The 21,890-nt window shown below is 43.3% G+C and overlaps 1 protein-coding gene and 1 long non-coding RNA gene across 5 annotated transcripts in view; one reads left to right on the top strand and one right to left on the bottom strand.

Moving 5' to 3' along the window:
* RRP1B (ribosomal RNA processing 1B) overlaps positions 1–21,890 on the bottom strand; it is a 31,348-nt gene that overhangs the window by 3,553 nt on the left and 5,905 nt on the right. For 2 of the 4 annotated variants that reach the window (XM_006137883.4, XM_075912498.1), the window contains exons 5-15: positions 21,716–21,777; positions 18,919–19,048; positions 16,760–16,824; positions 16,044–16,210; positions 14,533–14,624; positions 12,462–12,559; positions 11,736–11,755; positions 11,226–11,354; positions 6,045–6,787; positions 3,332–3,478; positions 2,101–2,167 (exon numbers count right to left, since the gene is read on the bottom strand). In XM_006137883.4, coding sequence (XP_006137945.2) covers positions 2,101–2,167; positions 3,332–3,478; positions 6,045–6,787; positions 11,226–11,354; positions 11,736–11,755; positions 12,462–12,559; positions 14,533–14,624; positions 16,044–16,210; positions 16,760–16,824; positions 18,919–19,048; positions 21,716–21,777 — 1,720 coding nt within the window. Of the gene's footprint in view, positions 1–180; positions 461–2,100; positions 2,168–3,331; positions 3,479–6,044; positions 6,788–11,225; positions 11,355–11,735; positions 11,756–12,461; positions 12,560–14,532; positions 14,625–16,043; positions 16,211–16,759; positions 16,825–18,918; positions 19,049–21,715; positions 21,778–21,890 lie in introns of those variants that run through there. The other 2 variants (XM_014581006.3, XM_014581005.3) reach the window with 2 other exon arrangements.
* Positions 8,099–11,507, top strand: LOC142821485 (uncharacterized). The gene is made up of 3 exons (XR_012898247.1): positions 8,099–8,183; positions 9,973–10,106; positions 11,259–11,507. It is a non-coding gene; the product is annotated as an uncharacterized LOC142821485 (long non-coding RNA).

The raw sequence follows: 21,890 nt of genomic DNA, 5'->3' as shown, positions 1-21,890 counted from the left end.
CACAACAGGTATTTGTCATTGGTAGTTTTTAACAACAGGTTTGACAGAGTTTACAACCTCCCCGAGTAATTTGTTCCCGTGCTTACCTACCCTTACTGTTAGGAAATTGTTCCTAATGTTTAACCTAGGTCACCCCTGCTGCAATGTAAGCCAATAACTTCTTGTCCCGACCTCAGTGAATCAGGAGAACAATTTATTACTCTTCTCTTTAAAAAAATTCAAGTCCCTCCTCAGTCTCCTCTGCTCCAGACTAAATAAACCCAGTTTGTTCAATCTTTCCTCGTAGGTCATGTTTTCTAGAATATAAGTAATTTTTGTTGCTTTTCTCTGGACTGTCTCCAATATGTCCACATCATTCCTGAAGCATGGAGTCCAAAACTGGACACAGTACTCCAGTTGAGGTCTTCATAGTGCTGAGAGGAGTGGAAGAATTACTTCTTATGTCTTGCTTACATCATTCCTGTTAACATAACCCAGAATTATCTTTACTTTTTTTCCTGCAACAGTTTTTATATTTCTGCGGTACTCCCTCCTAATTTCCCATTTTGTATTTGTGCAGTTGATTACTCCTTCCTAAGTTTTGTACTTTGCATTTGATCCTTATTGAATTTCATCCTTTTTCTCCAATTTGTTAAGATAATTTTGAATTCGAATCCCGTCCTCCAAAGTACTTACAACCACTCCCAACTTGGTATTTTCCACAAACTTTATAAGTGTCATCTCTGTGTTTTGTAAGTGTCATCTAAATAATTTATGAGGCTATAGACTAGAACCAGACACAGGATAGATCGATGTGCGACCCCACTTGATCTGCCCTTCCAACTTGACTGTGAGCTATTGAAAACTACTCTTTAAGAATGGATTTCCAACCAGTTATCCACTGACCTTACAGTAGGTTTGTGTAGGTTATATTTCCTTATTTTATAAGGCCATATATAGCATCAAAAACCCTCACTCAAGTCAACATACATCACTTCTATTACTTCCAAATTACAGAGAAGCCAACAAGCTTTTATGAAAAAAGATGTTTGTGACAAATCTACGTTCACTGTTACTCACTTTGTATTTTCCCTTTTTCATGCCTATGAGATTTCTTCCATCCTCCATAAATTCTTAAAGATAACTGCTTATGGCTCAGATCTCGTTAGCCAGTTCTAGGATGTGTTTCATCAGTCCTTGAAGACATCTACTTTGTCTAAATTCTTAACTTGGTTTTTCCCTATTTTGTCAGATCCTGCCCCATTTATACCGATTTTCACTATGTCAGTCATCTGATCACTGGTAAATCGGTGAAAATATGAAAGACTCTTATAAAGCAGTCCACAGAACGAAATAGATTTGAAACCACTCTGCCATAGCATTACTGAATCTAGTGGATTCTATTCATTAGGGATCAGTGCAGCTTCATGGAGTCAAGACAATCTCCGAGCCAGAAGCTTCTAGATTTTAGTCTGTCCCCCAGATCATAACTTGGGTACATAAACAATAGAATCCTAAGGCCGGAAGAGACCTCAGGAGGTCGAGTTCAGCCCACTGCCGAAAGCAGGACCAACCCCAACTAAATCATCCCAGCCAGCGCTTTGTCAAGCCGAGACTTAAAAACCTCTAGAGATGGAGATTCCACCACTTCCCTAGGTAACCCATTCCAGTGCTTCACCACCCTCCTAGTGAAATAGTTTTTCCTAATATCCAACCTAGACCTCCCCCAATGTAAGCTGAGACCATTGCTCCTCGTTCTACCATCTGTCACTACTGAGAACAGCCTCACTCCATCCTCTTTGGAACCTCCCTTCAGGAAGTTGAAGGCTGCTATCAAATCCCTCCTCACTCTTTTCTTCTGCAGACTAAATAAGCCCAAATCCCTCAGCCTTTCATGTAGGTCATGTGCTCCAGCCCCCTAATCATTTTGGTTGCCTTCTGCTGGACCCTCTACAAAGTTGACAAAAAGACACACTCTGGAAGCAGAGTCTGACAGGTTCTGTATCCTCGTCTACATACTGTTTTGTAGTTCTAGCCTCCCCTGCCCCTGTCTTTCAACACTGCCCTACTGCACACCAAAAGATATACGTATGTTGCAGGTTCGCAGACACATAGACTCACCAGCAGTCATGTTCTTATTCAATCCAAAGGTGACTTTTTTGGAGCTGGAGCCCTGCAGCTTGTTTAACTACAGAATAAAATGAAGATAGAAAATAAAGGTTGATTTGAGGCAACATTAAGTTCTGTTTCCCCGCTGGAGCTCTGCCGAGTCCTAATTTCTTCCCAGTTATAGATTACTCCCACCCTCAAAGACCCATGCATAGCAGCTTTTGTGCTGGAGAAAAAGGAATGATATTGCTTTAGATTGACTAGATAGCTCACCAACAGTCGACTGTCCTTCCTCCCAGGTATTAAGTACACTGGCCCCACCACCACTCTTAGCCCATCAAGCTAAGAGGGTGTTACAAAGCATAAATTTTAACAGGGTTCAGAAAAGTTGAGAAAAAGTTTAAGAGGGTTATATGAAAACAGGTAGGACGCCTTAGAAGACCTCTTCTGTTACAAGCCTCCATGAAAGGAAAGAGCTGCAAAACTTAAGAGACCATCTGTAAGAGCAGCAAGCCCAGCTCTCTCTCCCCAGACTCTGGGAGGTTGGGCCAGGCCGTAGCTACCCCTCCCCAAGTGAGGCCATAGCTGAGGGAAAGGCTGAGGGACGCAGAGTGATGCATGATGTCACTGTGTCATCCCTCAGGAAAAGCTTTTTTTATATATAGAGAGGGAGAGATGGACAAATAAAATGGACATATAAAAATCCCATGGAAATCACAATCTGCTGAGGAGCTCCAGGCCAGTTTTCATCTAGGTCAGGGGTCCCAAACTTTTACCCAGTCTGAATCAATTTTCCTCTAATTGTTTCCAGCCATGTGCACAATAATTTTTTACATGCACGGAGACATATGTGAATATGAAACACAAAACCTAGCTCTGGGCGCTTTGGTAATCAGCTGGGTAGCACTGGACTCTCTCCTGAGCAGTCACACAGGCACTCAGCTTACCAGGAACACTGCTGAGAATTTGCCAGGAGCCTCGGGGCCACATCTAGTTTGCACAAGGCAGAGCAGACAACAGTTGTCTTCAGTGTCACAGATGCTGCTCACGGAGACAACAGATCCCAGCAAAACTGGATGAAGACACTGGTGTAATCCACGTGGAGTATCATGGGTTGGGACCCACATCTGGACAAACTGCCTTCTGTTTTTAGATACAGGCAGCTGTCAGCCACATCCTGGAGTTCCATGAGCCATATTAAGCACCCCGCTAATTTTGGCAGACCAAATCAGGGTCACTTTACCTGCATTGAGGCTCTGGTTGAAGAGATGCTTCCTTTGGCTTTCCTGAAGAAAACTGGCTTTGGCAAAGTTGTTTTTTCAAATTTCACAAAGTCATTCTCTGTCTTGGCCTTCTTTTTCTTTATTAAAGTGAGAGTGCCACCAACCTCCTGTGAGGTGGGGAAAAATAAAACAAAAATTGACTCAGCGTGGAAAAGAGCGGCAGCTAACTGAGAAATACATGCTATGGGTTAGTGCAAGCCATTCGCTAGTGGTGGCCACAATTAAAGAATGGTAACTTATTATGAATGAATGCTAGTTGGCAGTCACTTGTTAGTCCCCTGGTTAACATTTGCCCTCATTACAAAAATGTCAAGTTTGCATGATGGGAAATCTGTGTTCAAGAAAGATCCGCACTGGAATAGGAAGACTGTTGCATGGCGAAAGGAGGTGCATTGGGGGAATTCTGAAAGGTGATGGGAACTTAGAAGACACTTGTTTGAACTTTCAGGGTCCAGATAATGCCACCCCATTCAGGAGCACAAGGTTTCCCTACTCTCTTCTATGTCCATCGGGGAGCTCTGAAGCTTTCCCCTTTCCCTCTGCCCCAGTAGGGCAAGGATTACATGGGACTGGTTCTGTGTCTGTTTAACTCTGTTCCTGCATTGAAAGAGTGTGGACAGGCTGCTACTGAGTAATATAAAGATCTAGAGAACATGACCTATGAGGGAAGGCTGAAGGAATTTGGTTTGCTTAGTTTATAAAAGAGAAGATTGAGGGGGGACATGATAGCAGTTTTCAGATATCTAAAAGGGTGTCATAAGGAGGAGGGAGAAAACTTGTTCATCTTGGCCTCTAAGGACAGAACAAGAAGCAATGGGCTTAAACTGCAACAACGGAGGTTTAGATTGGACATTAGGAAAAAGTTCCTAACTGTCAGGGTGGTCAAACACTGGAATAAATTGCCCAGAGAGGTTGTGGAATCCCCATCTCTGGAGATATTTAAGAGTAGGTTTAATAAATGTCTATCAGGGATGGTCTAGACAGTATTTGGTCCTGCCATGAGGGCAGGGGACTGGACTTGATGACCTCTCGAGGTCCCTTCCAGTCCTAATATTCTACGATTCTATAAGCACACTTTGCTCTCTAAGGAATGACTATGCTAAGAAACCTAGGAGACCGAGAAAGTTACCAAGAATGAAACAAAGTCTCTTGCAGAACCTGGCAACTAAGTGGCTGCCCTCTCCTCACGGACAAATTGAGTCATGTTAGTTCAGATTTTTTTTTAAAAGAGCAAAAATAAAAAAGGGGGCAAGAGAATAAAAGGGGACCCTTTTCAGGGTAATCTTAATCTTAACACCACTGAGACCAGAAGACAATTATGCTCCACTTAAAAAAAAGAGCATAAGTCTTAGTTTTCCAATTCTGGACATTTCTGGTTTTGCCCTTTCCTATTGTTTTACAATGTACACAGCTTCTTCCCCTTCCCAAAATTTTTCACACTTGGGAAACCAAGAAACAAAACATCTCCAACTCCATTCTCTTGAGGGCAGGACAATTTTTAGTTCAGGTTAGTTTTATGGGACATCATTTTTCAGATGCAACTAAGCTCCGTCTTCAAAGACAGAGAACCGAGAACCAGATATTACACCATTTAAAATAAAAGATGTACGAAGATAGATTCCTCTCTTTTTACATCATAAAGGAGAGAAGCAGTATTTAACTTTGCATTAGACACAGATTTAGAGATCCAATATTTTGAAAACTCTATAATGGCAGAAATGTGTGATTTGTGATTTGGAAATGCCAATTTCCTATACTCTCATGAAGCCTTCGTTCTTTGAATACTATTTGACTGCAAAACATAACTCTTTAAAAAATGTTCACAGTATTATGTATAAAAATCTATAGAACCTTTCTAACAGCATAATATATGAGTTACTAGTCTTCCAAGGAGTATACTGTTGGATCTTGTCGATACACAAATGTGCACAGGTTTAACTAAAGATGTGTTTTTAAGCTTGTTTAAACTGGTGTGTAACCAAAGGTACTTAAGCAGTCTGATTTCTAAGGCAGAGGAACAAAGAACAAAACCTTTTCTTAGACTGTGTACAAAGGTTTCCTTAAAACCCTGTGAAAGACAAAATGAGCAATGCAAAGTGCAAAACTAGGATTAAAATATTTGGAAAAACATCTGTAAACGAAAATGAAAATATATAGCTAGTAAATATTCACTAGTTTTCACTAAGGAAAACTCAGAGACTATTTCAAGGGGAAAATAGACACAACACTTCTGGAATCCTGGCAAAGTCAGAATCTGCAAAATATTTTTGGATGCTAAATGCTTTGTAAATTCAGACTGCCTCCACTTACACCTCACGCCCCAAGAAGGACATGGAGGACAAAAAACAAAATGGCCATTTATTGTTGCAAGGAATTCTTATTGCTGCATCAGAAATGGCTTTCTGATGCAGAACAAATTGAGCACAGTGTTGGATGCAATGCCCCTTTACAAGGATTTGGCCCATTCATTCACACAAGTAGTCATGGAAGCACCATGAGCAATGGAAGTGACTCTGATCCATGACATTCCTGGGTGGTGAAAGAGGGAAAAATAGGCACATGGGACTCTCCCACTCCTTTAATTCCTTTTCACAAGGGGAAATTAATGCCCTCTCAGACTACTTAGCTCAAACAAGCCTCACGAGCAAAAGAGAATTAGGCCTCTCTGCTTACGCTCTTTTTGCTTTTCTTGCATGCAGCCTCAAGAACTCCCTTCACTTCCACAGAGTTTATCACCTCTTTGATCTTCCTCTTCTTTTTCAGGGATGCTGGTTTCTGGTTTGAGACCTTGAGTCCTTCTGAACTGCCCAACTTAGGTTTTTTCTTCAATTTCACTTTTTGGGTAGGTGTGGATTCAGAGTCCCCTTCTCCTTTAAGGCTATTCTGCAAGCTTTCTCCTTCTGACTGCAGAGCAGCCTGTTCAGATAAGCCACTTCCATTGAGTAAGACAGTCCCTATTTTCTGTTTCTTTTTCACCATCTTGGTAGTAGTCAGAGGGGCACAGTCACTGCCATCCTGCAGGGCACTGGCATTAGTTGGTCCATTCTGGGATACAGGATTTACAGGAACCTTCTGTAGTTTTGTATTCTTTTTCTTGAGCTGTGTCCTTTTATTCTGTATTATGTGGGTCAGAGCATCCTGAGCACAGTTGTCACCACCTCCTCCACTGCCGGTTGCTCCAATTCCAGTCTCCGTTGGCTCTCTGTCCAGAGATTTGGTTTTTCTTTTTCTCTTATTAGTTTCTGACGCTCTGCCCTTGTTGGGTTCAACGGCATCACATACCCCTTGCTCACTCCTTCCGTCAGGTGTGCTGGAGTTTGCAATTTGACAGTCTCTCTTCTTCCGCCTCTTCCTCTTCTTCTGGCGTCCTGGTGCATCATTTCCCTCTGCACTCGGTGCCTCTTTTCCATCCTTCTCTGCGAGACAAAATCAGAAGCAGAAAATTTAACACAAATATGAAATGAAGGGACAACTGCAACAGTCCAGGTGCTTTCATTATGCCCCTAAAACTTATCTTCATGTACAGCCACCGATTCCATATCATTTTCCCCCCAGGCCTATTCATGCTTTGCTTGCCTTTTTTCCTTTGTTATTGCTGGGTTGCCAGCAGTTTCCCATGAATAGTCTATTATGGGCAATAATATCTCTGCCCCATCAAAGTACTCTTTCTTGGAGGCCTTCCTGCCAGTAAACCCATTAAAAGGCAGCTCATGTGTCAGATGACTGGTACATTTTCAGATAAGAACATGAAGCCTGTAGTAATGTAAATGCAAACCCTGATGGGAGAAACAGCTGTGAAGCCTCCTAGATAGCTTATCTCCATTCCTCTCCTGTAGACATTCCCCCAGTTGCTAATGTTCTAATACAGTGTTTCTCAACATTTCTTTTATAAAGTATCCCTTAAAAAAATTATAAGTACCCTCAGTACCTACAGTTTTCAGACACTCAAATTTCTTTTCTACCATTGCAACACATGTGTTTAAACAACTTAACTGTAGCCAGGCGGGTGATGAAATTTTGGGGTGTAAGAAGTACAAAAATAATAAAGCGCTGTAAGACTTAAAACAAAAATTCAGTTTCCTCCAAATTTCAGTTGTGCTGACATCCCCCGCCCCCCCGACTTCTCGAGTACCCCTGAGGGTACTCGTACCACCGGTTGAGAAACACTGCTCTAATAGCGTTCCTCTTTCAAGAAGACAAATATGTTCTTGCTTGCACGGTAAATACCAATAGTGCTCTTTGACAGAGTGTCATGACCATGAGAGATGGGCAGTAGCCTGGGGACTAAGGGGTTAACTGTACCTAGCCAGGTGACTTGGGTTTAGAAAGATCCAATGTGGACAAGGGGGAGGAAGTTGCAGAGGGATTGGAGGTTGTTTCTGATGGAGTGGAGACAGCCAGGGAGATGAAATAGCCCTCTGGTGATCAAGTGACTGTTTGACCAGCTTGCTGGAGTGTGTGTGTTGCTGAACAGGGATGTTTCCAGTCTGATTCTGTGAAGGGACCAGAGATCCATAAGTCTATTAAACCAGTTCACCTAGGCCCTGTCTCTGTGAGGTAGTGGCCCACTTGGAAAACTAGATTGAAAGAAGCAGGGTGACAGGTTAGTGTCTGGACTGCTTGCTTCCTGATTAGCTGTGGAGAGAAGGAAAATTCCATGGCCATTGTGAGCAAGGCAGACACACCCAGCCAGCCCTTTGTCTTTGGGATACAGAGTTCTGAATTTTAACACAAGGCGAGGGGGAGGGGCAAGACTTGTGTTTGCCCAGGAAGGAGGCAGCTTTTTAAATCAAAAAGCCCAAAATTGTCAGGGTACACTTGCTATGGATTTGTTTCTACTGCTTATCGTAACCTTCATAACCAATGTGGTGTTGTTACTAAGAATTGTAACAATGTCCACTGTGCATGATTTTGTACCAAAACCCTGGAAACTGTTAAGAAATGTACCCAAGGACACACTGTATGTTCAAAAGCCTTGTGACACTGGTATTTCACTGTTGATACCTCTGCTTAGTTTTAGAGCTTCTCACCTGAGAAGGGGCATTCCAGGATTGGTGTGCTATGTGAAAGGGGAAACGGAGGCACAACTACATTTTGGTATCCTGGCTAAGTTCCAACATGCCTACACTATGGGGAATAAGGATACATACATACATTATATCAGCATTAATTTTAAACAATTGCCAAAGCTGGCATGGATAAATTTAATATTTTCTTTAGCTGAGCAAGGGCATTGCTGTACCCACTAATGGGTGTCGGGTCCAAATTTTGTGAAAAGGGGCCCATTTAAGGTGTCTACTGAAAACTTTTTCTCTGCTGATTCTATGTATAATACTTGTGTACGTGTGTGATGTTTGTATATGAAGTTATGGAATGGACTTTGTTCTTGTATGTTAAAATTTTTCTGTCTGGAAGGACTAAGTGGGTGTGGACTGCCTACTGTGAAGAATGCTTATTCAGTGAATGGCTGTGCTAAGTAGCACTGCCTCATGAAACAAAAAACAGGGCTATGTAGCACTTTAAAGACTAACAAGACCTGAGGCCTGCATCTGGGAGACTGCAAACCATCTTGCAGAGGACTGCTTGCATGTGACCAGCTCCAATTGGCAGACAGGAACATTAAAGGGCCCGAGGCTGACACTAAAGACTGTTAAGCTAGCAGTTTGTCCGATCTTTGCTAACCACCTGCATCAAACTCTCGGTGATTGACGTATGACAAGTGTTCTCATTAACAATCTTACTCCCAACTTTTTCTTTCATTAATACACCTTTAGAGTTTAGATTCTAAAGGACTGGCCCAGCGTGCTCTTGTGGGTAAGATCTAAGAGAAAACTGGCCTGGAACTGTGGATGAGTCCTTTGGATCATGAGGATCTGTTTAGAGTTGTGATAGAAATGTAGCCGTGTTAGTCTGGTGTAGCTGAAACAAAATACAGGACTATGTAGCACTTTAAAGACTAACAAGATGGTTTATTAGATGATGAGCTTTCGTGGGCCAGACCCACTTCCTCAGATCAGTGGGTCTGGCCCACGAAAGCTCATCATCTAATAAACCATCTTGTTAGTCTTTAAAGTGCTACATAGTCCTGTATTTTGTTTAGAGTTGGTGAGTGTAACCTCCCACCTGTATGTGAGGCCTGGGTCTGATGGTGGCACAGGGAAACTGGGGTGTCCAAGGGGTTTTGCTGGTAAGGCTTCCTGCTGGCCAGGTTAGCAGCTGAAGTGCTCGGTGTAACTGGTGGGGTGCCTTGGGAAAGGACCCCAGTTGAGGGTAGTAAGTAGCCCTTTTTTTAAGCAATTCGCCCTGAGCTGACGCCCTCAGCAGTACCAAGACCCGGCCTGGTGTATGACAGTGGTGCATTCCCCAGGAGGCACAGAACCTAGTCAATCAAGCTTTGGATCAGGACCCCACGCTATTCTAAATTTGATTTTGAAATTGAGAGTTTGATTAGTTAAAGAGGCAATTCCGGACTCAATTACTTAGGACACTCTCAATATATCAGTCATGGTACTCCATGAATGTGGAAGAGTTTTGTTTAATTCTCATGTATTCGCTAAGAATGTAAATTGTGCTTGTACTTATTTACTATGTTTTATCCCAGACCTCCAGGAAGAAATCACGGCCAGTGTAACCAGAGGCTGTCCAGCACCGTCTGCGATTTGGGGACGTGTCATGACCATGAGAGATGGGCAGCAGCCTGGAGACTAAGGGGTTAACTGTACCGTACCTAGCCAGGTATCTGCTCAGCCAATAGAAATGCAGATAGGGATTTCAAACTGAGACAAAGGAATTTTGGGGTTTTTCCCTCCTTTGTCCCTGAGCAGTTACTCTCCAGCTACTGAGGGGGGCAGACAAAATGTCTCTCTCCAAGAAAAGACTCTTCACTATCTGTAAGTAGGGCAAAGTTTAGACAAATCCGTTAGGTTTTATTGTTTGGGAATAGGAATCTATGTCTGTGCATTTAAAAATGGGTTTTCCTCTCCTAGTTTTGGCCCATGGTGGAATCCCCCCATGAGTATACTGTGACTTTTCCTGTACTCATTATGCTTGCAACAGGAATAGTGTGGTGATAAAATGAAAAGAGAAAGAACTTTTATTATTAACCTGGTATTGGTTAATTTGTGAGTCCTGGTTTTACTTTTGGAGCTGAGATTTCCTAAGTAGTCTCTCACTGGTTTCTTTATTATTACTTAGGTGGTGACAGTGGATTTTTTTTATCCTCAAAATCTAGGGTTTTAAGATTTTTTGGGGGGAAGCTTTATACCAAGGCCTGGAAAGATAAGACTTTGGGATACTTTTGTGGGCCCCCACTTCTGCATTTATCGTGCCAGAGTGGGGAAGAAACTTTGACAGTGAGTAAAGGCAAAGTCCAGCTTCTTCCCTATCTGCAACGTATTGGGTGAAACCTTAGCTCCACTCACAACAGTGGCAAAATTCCCATTGACTTAAATGAGAATTGAAGGATTTCAGCCTTTCCCCTGCATTGCAATGAGACTCAGAAATCAGTGAATCCCAAGCATTGTTTTAAATCAATCTAATCCTCTTATGTTGCCATGCCACACTGGGTGTGTCTGCCCTGCAACTGGGAGCATACCTCCCAGCCTGAGCAGACAGACTTATACTAGCAGGACTTGATCTAGCATGCTGAAAAGAGCAGTGCAGCCACTGTGGCTCAGGCTCTCAAGTCTACCAGACCTCCTAGGTTTGACAATCAGAGTCACAGTGTACCACACATCTATTTTTAGCATGCTATCATCAGCCCTGCTAGCCTGAGTTTGGCTAGCTCACCACTGCAGTGTGGACATACTTGCAGCCTGGTGATAACAGTCCCGCTTCCCTAGCTTTGCCTCCTACCTTTCTCTTTCTCCAGCTTGGCTTTCTCCACAGGTTTAACAACTTTTCTCTTTCGCCTGCCCCTGCTGAATGTATCGTCATCTTCATCTGTAGAAACATCTTCAGGGAAGTCATCTTGTGGGAAGATTCCTGTTGAGGAAAAAAAGTCTGAGGAGATGTCTGGAAGTCCCCACCTCTCTCCCTCAGTAGTTTCTGGGCTCACATTCAGCACAAGGGACACAAACATAGATTCCCCTACTCTACTTGTTCATCAGCAAGTTTAAAGCACCGCAAAGAAATGTGCACCAAAGTGTGAGATTTCTTCATTTTTCTGTATCAAACTAATCATGTTTCTCACTTAAGAAGCAATGAATCTGATTAAGTGGGCAAGACCCTGGCTTATATGCTTCCTAATCAGAAAAACACATCACAGCAATCCCCTCTGAAATTAATACTCTGAAAACGTATGTAAAAACAGCACACAGACACAAAATTCATGAACATGCTTCTTTTTTGATGCTCAATTCTCACCTTCTGCTAGGCCCTGGAACCTGAAAAAAAGTTAAAAAACAAAGTCTTATTGTTACAATAACGTTTGACTGAAATGTCATCAAGTCACTGCATTTATGATGCACACTTCCCACTTTTAAGGAAAGCATAATGAACTGGAGGGCTACAAAACGTATCTCTCCAAGAGATCGGCCTCAAATCTCAGGCAATTCAAAGCCAAACTATTGAAGAAGTCTTGGCAAGAGTGCAGTCTAAGACTCCCCCCACCACAGTTTGAGCACAGCGCTGTTCAAAACACTGTGATTTAAGAGAATGTGGAGTAATTTGTCAAGCAAAGGCATAGAAGCCTGATCACTTGAAATACTTAGAACTACACAAGACAAAGCACTTGACATGCAATGTAACAACTATAAACTGGTATGAAGTACAGACAAAATAACTCAAGTCCCTTCCAACTCTAGTGTCTAGGAAACTGTGAAAGACACAACAGCCAAACCAAAATCTGTTTCAGACCCATGTCAGACAGATTTTGTACTCATATACACTAGGAACTGTAAGCAATGTCCTCTTTTTAAGATATATGGTTAAAGCAGGAAAGTACTAGACAATATATTCACGGCTGAAACGCTTTCATTAAAAGGAGAGAAATCTCTTAATGCAGACACTAGCAGTAGACTGAGTTGTGGAAACAGGTCCTCAAGTCTACTGACAAATCATCATACAGAGCTTTGTTTCAAGAAAACTCACTTTTTGACCAGTTTGTACAGACGTTTTCTGTTAAAGGCAGGTGTATTTTTTCTGCTGGCCAATTCGAAGAGTCTGTTAGCAACAGCTTTATAGTTAAACTGCAAAAAGAAAGCGAGCACAATACAGCATCGTTGTTAGGCAATTATACTAAACAGCCTAGTATAGCTTATGTTATAAATACTTCAAGCAGCATATGCTTCTTACTACTTCCAATCTCTTCCATTACACTTGATCTCTGCCAAGATTCACACCCCCAAATGCACATGCTAGCTTTATGGATGGGTTCTTTGACGACATAACCATGGGAGAGACCAGCTGGGTGAGGCAATATCTTACTGGGTCAACTTCTGTTGGTGGAAGAGACAACCTAAGAGCTTGGTTTAGTTTGAACACTTGCATTTACTGCCAAGAAAAGTTGGTCCAACAAAAGTTATCTTACCCACTTTGTGTGTCACCCTCTGATAAACATAACTTCAGCAACACTACGTTACAATGAAGCATTCAAATAATATTTTTGAAGAACACTTCTAACATGGACGTTCATTCAGAAGGAAAAAGCAAACAAATTAACTTATATTTAAAATCTTTTAAGATTTTAAACGACAAAATTTACATGCGCCATAGGCCATCCCAGAAGCACGAGGTGTCTGTTGTAGCATAATTCTGGATCTCAGCAGTTCATTCCAATGAGTTCATAAAATCTGGCATGCATCTTTAGAGGGGAGGGACAGCTCAGTGGTGTGAGCACTGGCCTGCTAAACCCAGAGTTGTGAGTTCAACCCTTGAGGGGGCCAATTAGGGATCTGGGGCAAATCTGTCAAGGAGGGTACTTGGTCCTGCTGTGAGGGCAGGGGACTGGACTGGATGACCTCTCAAGATTCCTTCCACCTCTATGAGCTGGTATAGCTCCATATATTATATTACTATTAAGGCCTAACCCCATGCCCTGTATTCCCTTCTACCCTGTCATTTGTGCTCTCAGTATCAGTAAGGGCTGTGCTGACTCCTGGGACAGACAGTACAAGATATGGGTTTAGCAACTTTTTTGGTACCTTTTGAGGTGGAAGGGGAGGAAAGAAGCAGTCAGGGGAAAAGGGAGAGAGAGGCAAAACAGAATTTGGCATATGTACTGCTGATTCATCATTTATTTTGTGTAACCACCTCATAAGGAATATGTTAATACAAAACTCAGCTGAAGATATTTAAGGCATGTCTACACTACAATTAAAAACCCATGTCTGGCTCCTATCAGCTGACAGGCTTGTGGTGAGGATGTCCTGGATTGGGCTGTACCCTGAGCTCTGGGATGCATCCACCTTGCAGGTCCTAGATCTCAGCCCCAGCCCAGAAGTCTACACAGCAATCAAATAGCCCTAGAGCCAGACTCAGTTGGCAAGGGCCAGCCACAAGATCTTAGACATACCTTAAGACAGGGCTACTCGATTTTTGGTAGCCCCGGGGGCCACAATACTCACAGCACATGCCGAGGGCCGTAATTTAAGCGTGGTTGCATATACATGCAAATAGCTTCCTTCACGCAGACGAGCATGAATAAAGATCAATCCTTAAACCGTGGTGCTTGACCCAAACATGGCCAGTGTCAGCCAGTCAGCACTTCTCAGGTTCTGCCCATACGGCTAAGCAGCCAGCACTTCCCACAATGCCCTGGCGCTCCCTGCACCTCTTTCCCTGGCGGTGAGAAATGCCGACATGCTGTACCTGTCTGTTCCAGCCAGCCCGTCCGCTTGAGTCTTTCAATGTTCATCCCGCCTTGGAGACACCTCGCCATTGTGGAGCATGTTCCCAGTGAAGGCCATGTTCAACGAATCCCACCCGCAGGCCATGTGTTGAGCCCCGCGTAAACCCAAACTGCACTGCGGGCTGCAAAGAAATGGGCCGCAGGTTGCATGCGGCCCACTGCCCGCGTGTTGAGTAGCCCTGCCTTAAGTTATGCAAGACATATTTATCTCTTTATTCAACTGGTGATGTCTCCACTATACAACAAATAAACAAATCTTAGGATTATTCATGGGGACCTGTCATGTTGATACAAAGCAAGCAAGGCACACACCTGGAGAACAGGACCAATATTTTCATCAGTATTTTCAGAAAGGTCCTTTTGTTCCTCAAAGCCCAGTGCAGATTTTCTTGATAAATGTTTGTCTGTTACAGAAAAAGGATTTTAAAGCTCAGTCAGAAAGTATACGCAAAGTGCTGTGCAACACAGTGGAACAAGAGGCGTGTTAGAGCCATGAAACTCTCCCCCCATGTAGGGAGAGGGGAAGCAGCCATCACCAAGTAGCAAATGAGCAAAGGGCCAAGACAGGAGACCTGATAACTTTCCTTGCTCTAGCACTGACATATTGTGTTATTTTTGGAAACTACCAGAGATGCTCTACACTGCAGGTACCTGCTCTTGGTATTAGGGATGAACACATTCCCATTTATATCCACGTATTTTGGCTGTAAGGATGAAAAACATCATACAATTCAAAACAGCGGTATTATTTCTGGGTCTTTGAAATGACCATCTCCATAGCAGAAGAAACATCTTGGAGCAATTTCCTCTCAGGTCATTATCACAAAATACAGTAAAACTTCAATTGTTGAGCATCCAGTGGTCCAGCACTCCTGATAGTCTGGCACCAACTGGAACCTGGAAGTGCTTCAGCTAGCTGGACAATTGGAGCTGCCCAGAAGCAGCGACAGAGAGAGGGCAAGAGGCAGGCAGCTGTTTAAGCGGGCGGGGGGGATGGGCGGAACACGGCAAGGGGCGAACCCTCCGCCGTGTTGCGGGGAGGCGGTGGAAGCCCCACGCAGCCGGCTTGCAAGTGGGGAAACTCAGCCGCCGGCTTGTAAGCGGTGGCAAGGGGCAGGCGGCGTTCCCCGCTGACCCCCGCCCCTGCCCGCCTGCCTTAAACTGCCTGCCTCTCGCCCCCTCTCCACTGCTTGCAAGCCGACTACGTGGGGCTTCCACCACTTCCCCGCAACACAGTGGAGGGTTCGCCCCTCGCTGCACTGTTCCCCGCCAGCCTTAAACAGCTGTCTGTCTCTCGCCTCCTCTCCTCCGCCGCTTGCAAGCTGGCTGCGCGGGGCTTCCACCCCCTCCCCACAACACGGCAGAGGGCTCGCCCCTCCCCGCGCCCCCTCCACGCAGTGCGGATCCTGGCAGTCCCGGCACAGTACCCTAACGGAGTACCTCCCGATACTCCGGCATATCTGATAATCTGACACCCCTGGGTCCCAAGGGTGCCGGATTATCAGAAGTCTACTGTACTAGTTTTTGGACAGTCCTGGGTTATCTATGGCTGTTGCTATAATTAGACAAATGTGGTACCGCATAGTCTGGTTTATAAAAACAGCACTGAGATTTGTATAATGTATTATTCTATTGTTACTTTGGCTATTAGGTCACCTGGACAGAAGCAAGATTTGCTGTTCTTGTATCCACCTGAGTGCCATAGGCCGGCTGAGAGTAGGAATGGCATTTTTAAAAGACAGGGTACATATTTGGATCCTATCAGTGGCTACCATATTTCTTTAAAATCTGGGCGAGGCTAATTTTCATCACTTCTTCCTCACCTTTGGTCATTAATGGCTCCTTGTTTTCATCTTCATCTTCCTCGGACAGCTCAACATGGTCATCACAGCTTGTTTTCAATTCTTTCATTAGATCTTCAATGGCAAAAGGGGACTGATCCACAATGGCTTCAAAGATACCCCGGGCTACTGCCTGCATCAGGTGACGACTGCGTTATATAAAAGGGATGAGAGTGATAAGGAACACACATAGTGCATTATAAGCTCTTTTTGCTTCCTATTTACATTTAAAAATTCTTTGAAGATGGTGAGACAGAGGTAGAGAGAGGCATCTAATTTTTTGGGGGGCGGGGGAGGGAAAGAACATCTATAACTTAAACAAGTCATGTAACTTCAAGCTGATTATCCAGTTTGGGATTTGGTTCTTCCAATGTTATAGCTTAGACATTTTGCTTATTTATTAATATTTTATATATTCCAGTAATACCAATCAGTACTCCAGAAGTATCTGTTGTGTTAGATACTCTATAAACACAGGTACAGGTGTTTTTTATGTTTACACACCCACTTCATTTATGATTAAGGTAGTCACAAAGGTTTGTCCATATGCTTCTTTCTCTAGGATCTAAACTTCGTTATGTTCTTTGCTTCAATCCATTTGTTTATTACCTCTTGAAATGGCATTTCAAGAACTTCATAGACTTAAGACTAAATAATTAAATAAAATGGAAAATCCAATATTCATCCATCAAACTTACTCCTTAGATTTGGCAGCAATTTTGCAGAATGGTTCAATAAACTTGAGATTCTGATCTGCTGTGAGCTGTGAGATTAAAAGACAGAAAGACTTAGTATAGTAGAGCAGGCAGGTTGAGTAACTCATTGTAGACTGTGAGGAAGATCTTTATAAGACTACGCCAGCACTTTTCATCAGGTCTTTTCCCACTAAAATTGACAACATTTTAGCACCACCACCACCACCAAGGTATCTGATAGAAGCACTATAGAAATAGAGTGCTTGTACACAATGATTTATTAAAACCTCACAATATGTCCTTGATACTCAATTCAAGAAGAAGGTGAAATAAGGCAGAAGAAAGTTAAGTGAGTCAGCCCAAGGTCACAAAGTAATTCTGCCGCACACTAAAACCTGCACACCTTAATCTACAGACTGTCAGACAAAACAGTAATGAACAGTAAGACTGGATCCTTTTACTAAGCTCAATATAAATATAGGCTGAGACTCTCAAAGCAGAATAGGGGATTTACATACACCTTTCAGTACAATTAATCTAAATCCCTTAGACCAGGGCTACTCAACTTTGGAAGCCCCGGGGGCCACAATATCCACAGCACATGCCGAGGGCCACAATTTAAGTGTGGTTGCATATACACATGCAAATATATATGCAAACAGCTTCTTTCACACTGACGGGCATGAATACAAAGATGAAACCTTAAACCGTGGTGCTGGACCCAAACGTGGCCAGTGTGAGCCAGTCAGCACTTCTCAGGCTCTGCCCACAAGGCTAAGCAGCCAGCACTTCCCACAATGCCCCGGTGCTCCTGGCACCTCTTCCCTGGGGGTTAGAAAAGCCGACACCCTGTACTCATCTGCTTCAGCCAGCCCGTCTGCTTGCGTCTTTCAATGCTCACCCCCCCACCTGGGAGACACCTCGCCATTGTGGAATGTGTTCCCAGTGGAAGCCATGTTCAACGGATCCTATCCGCGGGCCATGTGTTAAGCCCTGCGTAAACTCAAACTGTACTGGGGGCTGCAAACAAATGGGCCGCGTGTTGAGTAGCCTTGCCCTGGACAGTTCTCAAAGTTCCAATCAAAATCCTTATGAACCTATGCAAATGCTGGGACTGGAGAAACAGTTGCTGAATTAGGGCCCTGATTGTAGACACTGTCTTCTGTTATGGAAGGTTCCCCTACCCCCATGCTGCCTACACCTCCCAACAGAACTGACTGCTAGGTCACCCCTTGCATTCTGCTGGCTCCTCTTTACACAGCACTGCTACAAAACTAATAGGCACACCATGTCGGTTAGAAAGAAAAAGAAAATAGCTACCAGGAGAGGATTTGCCAGCAGCATCATATATGGACTAGCAAGTAAAGGCTGCAAATTAGTATATGGAGTCTGCAGAGACCCCTCCCCATCAGGCTAAGAAGAGACACTGTGGGGAGGGATTTCAAGTCATAATGAAATGCTGAATTCATATTCCTGCAGCAGAATTTCACAGTAGCTGCTGTAGAACCAGACTTTAAACTGCTGTAAAATTCTACTGCTTTGCAAAAGCCAATAGCATGTAAGCAAAACAGAGGAAGGTCAATATCAAAAGCACTGACAAGCAAACTAAATTAAGATATTGTTGGGTACCTGGCAAGTGTGCATTTTTATAGATTATGGGGTAATCTATAAAAATGCACACATCCAAATCCAGTCATTGAAGACAGTTTTAAAATTAGATTTCTAAACCTCTACAACGTATGTGATTAAAAGACCAGGTCAATTATGGGCTCAAAGTGAATTTGTATGCAAGAAAAGAGTGATTAAAATTTAAAAAGTCCCAAGAGAAATTACAACATTTTTTTTTCTCCAAAGAAAAAAAAGAGGGTAGGAGTCAGACAGAGATTTCTTCGTTATATTTGCCATCTAAAATTGGACTATTTGTACCAGAGCGTGAGAATTGGAAAGTGACCAATGTATATTCCTTGTCTAAGCTCAAAGAAATGCAAAACATAGCCGAACAAACAGTGATAAGTAAAGAGGATTTTAGAAATTTCTTCAATGTCGATAAGCTATATTTAAAACAATTAAATATAACAAACTAGGATTTAAAAACACTGATAAAAGATAGCTGTGTAATATAGAAATACTAATCACAAAGAAAGTTACAATGTGTATTCTACCTCCTTGGCTCCAACTTTAGCCAGTTCTTCCAGATAGATGTCAATAAAATGGAATTTAATCCCATTTGGAGCATTACTCTCTGGGTGTATAACTTCCTTCATTAACAGATGCAGAAATGGCCCAATCAGACTGAAAAAAGAAAAAAAGCAAGCAAGATACATACATTTATATGCCTGGGTATAGTTTGTTTTTTCACCAAATGCTAAAAGATGGCTTTTTGACAGCTTGATGAAAATATACAAGACTGTGCAGAGGCAACAGATTGGACAGAGAAGTCAGTTTACAATGAAAGACTGCTTGCTATAAGCTGGTTTTATCATGAAATTGTCACCCCACATAAGGAACATGCAATTCATAGGATAACAAGATTCCCCTTTTCCAGATGTTCTGTGCTATGACTTCATAGTGCATAGTGTACTTCTAAAATTCTACCGCTAGTTCTCCTGGTTGCAATGCCAAAAAGCTGGGCATTATCAGTATACACAGGAACCATTGAATGCAAGACGTGTTAGCCATCATGCTAAAAGCTCTTATATTCAGTATGTACACATATATCCAAATATGTTTTCACAAGAACCTTATTGTGGAATACATGATTCGACTAACTGCTTAAGCAACTTCACCATTATCAATTACAAACATGTTTAACGTAATAAATAATAATAATATAGACTTTAATGTATGCATTAACTAGCAGGTAAGGCCCATTGTTGACTGGGCAAAGTCAGTTTGCGTAGATTACATTTATGGGAAAGTTCAAGAAATTGCATATATGTAATAGAATTTTTTATTAATGTGCTTGCAAAAGGGAAGTAAAAGAACAGTTTTAAATTTGTAGAATTTCAACTTCAAACATTATTCATTTTATTGAATAATTACCATACGTACAATGAGTTTCTGATTCAGATGTAAAGCTTGCATTACTCTTTCTGTAATTAATTTGAATTATTTTGTGATTTGTAAGAGTAAAAATTTTCTTTGCACTAAAATGACAGTTGAATAGACAGCTTGATCTTAATTCTGTTAGCAAATATTTATGGACTCTAGTCATAAGTCATGACTTTTTTCTGATGAAAACCAAAAATGATTTAAACCTTTCATCCAGCATATTCTGATGTAAAAAAATAGTGCATCCAGTTAATTTACGTGGAAAGATTATTTATGCAAAAATTTGATATCTGTAGGTAATTGCAAAGTATGACTTTACTTGCACTAACAAATCCATAAAATATCTTCAAAATATATATGGGTTGTTCCTCCCTTAACCAGGACTTCCTGGTCTGTCAACATCAGTGGAACTGGATCACAGCAGGCACGCCACAGGGGGCACCAATGACTCAGCTGGGAGCCCAATGTGTGTGGGTGCGGGGTAATGGGGGGGGTGGGCGGCTGGGAGGCAGAGGATAGACAGCCTGGAGGGGAGTTCTGGCCCTGGTGGAGCTCCTTGGTCCCAGCAGCTGGGAGTTCCAGCCCAGCAGCATCCGTGGAGCTCTGGCCACAGCCTGGGAGCTCTACCCCCAGCAGCAGCCAGGGAGCCCTGACCCCAGACGCAGAGCTCTAGCCCCGGCCCCGATCTGGCTCCAACAGCCCAGGAGCTCCAGCCCCAGTAGCAGCCAGGAAGCTCTGGCCCTGGCTGCAGAGACAGACGGCTGCAGAGCTCTGGCCATAGTACTCTGGCTCTGGCAGCAGCGGGGTCGGTGGCACCTGAAGAGCCCCAGGGAGTTGGGGCAGCAGCAGGGGCAGGCTGGAGCCCTAACCCGGTGACAGCATGGGCCATCAGGGGAGGGACCTTCCCTGGTCTGGCAAATCACCTCATTCGGGACTATAGATGTGAAAGACTAGTCCACTATCCGATAAGCAAATGCTTATCAGATAGTTGAAAGGACAGTTGACTAGTCCAGCTGTGGCCAACCCACGGCTCGCTACTCCCCCCCCCCCCCAAAATCAGTGTGGCTCACGGAACCGCCCCTGCGCTCCTAAGAATGGCTCCTCTGTGCTCACCGGGGCAGGGGAGCTGTCTGGTGCTTCCAATATGGTGGCGGCCAGCAGGAGCCTGCTAAGACCAAAAAGCATAGAAATGTGCTTCTTAAAGGGGCAGGCTCTTTTTTTTTTTGGCTCTACAACTTTGCCCTGGCTCTTCGTGCTGGGTGCACTAACATCTTGGCTCTACATCCAGAACGGGTTAGCCGCTTCCCCCATCTTGCTGCCTCCAGCAGAAAGAGGCAGCAAGGGGCGGTACTTCAAAGCGGTAGCACCACTTGAAGCTTGGGGCCAGGTGCCAGGCTCCACGCTTTGAAATGCTGCATCCAGTGCTGCCACTTTGAAACGCTGTGGGAAGTCCAGCATCAGGCTCCTTGTGGTGTTTCAAAGAGACAGTGCTGAGTGGAGCCCGGGATCAACTGGGGAGTCCTCAGCTAACCCCAGGCTCCACGCAGCGCTTTTGCCTTTGATGTGTAGTAACAGCCCTAGGGGCTGTTGTTACACTTCAAAGGCAGAGCCGCCCTATCGACTAATTGAATAGTTGATGCAAAAATGTATAGACTATTCAATTAGTCAGTTAGCTGATACTTAACATCCTTATTCAGGACCAGTCAGGTTCTGAGGGTGCTAGACCACTTAGGTGCAACTTGTAGTAAACTAGACAGCACAAGAGATGTGATACATAAAAGGCTTAAGCAGAACAAAGAAAGCCCATGACTAAAAGAGCTACCTAAAGAGAAAGAAGGCACATTAAATATTTTTGATATAGGCACACTGCATAATTTCTTTATTGTACAATTACATCCGTTTATTTACCTTTCATCCCATCCATTTCTTTTCAGTACTTCGAAGGACTGCCTCAAAACCATGCGGATTAGCTATAAAGCAGAAGAGTTGTTATACGATACTGCAATTTTCTAACAGAGTCAATAAACTAGTTATTGTTTAATTGAGTTTTTTATGGCCCCAGAAAGTTTGCTGGAAAGCTTCT

The sequence above is a fragment of the Pelodiscus sinensis genome, chromosome 1 (assembly GCF_049634645.1).
Source record: "Pelodiscus sinensis isolate JC-2024 chromosome 1, ASM4963464v1, whole genome shotgun sequence".
NCBI lineage: Eukaryota > Metazoa > Chordata > Testudines > Trionychidae > Pelodiscus > Pelodiscus sinensis.
This window is presented reverse-complemented; position numbering and strand designations above follow the sequence as displayed.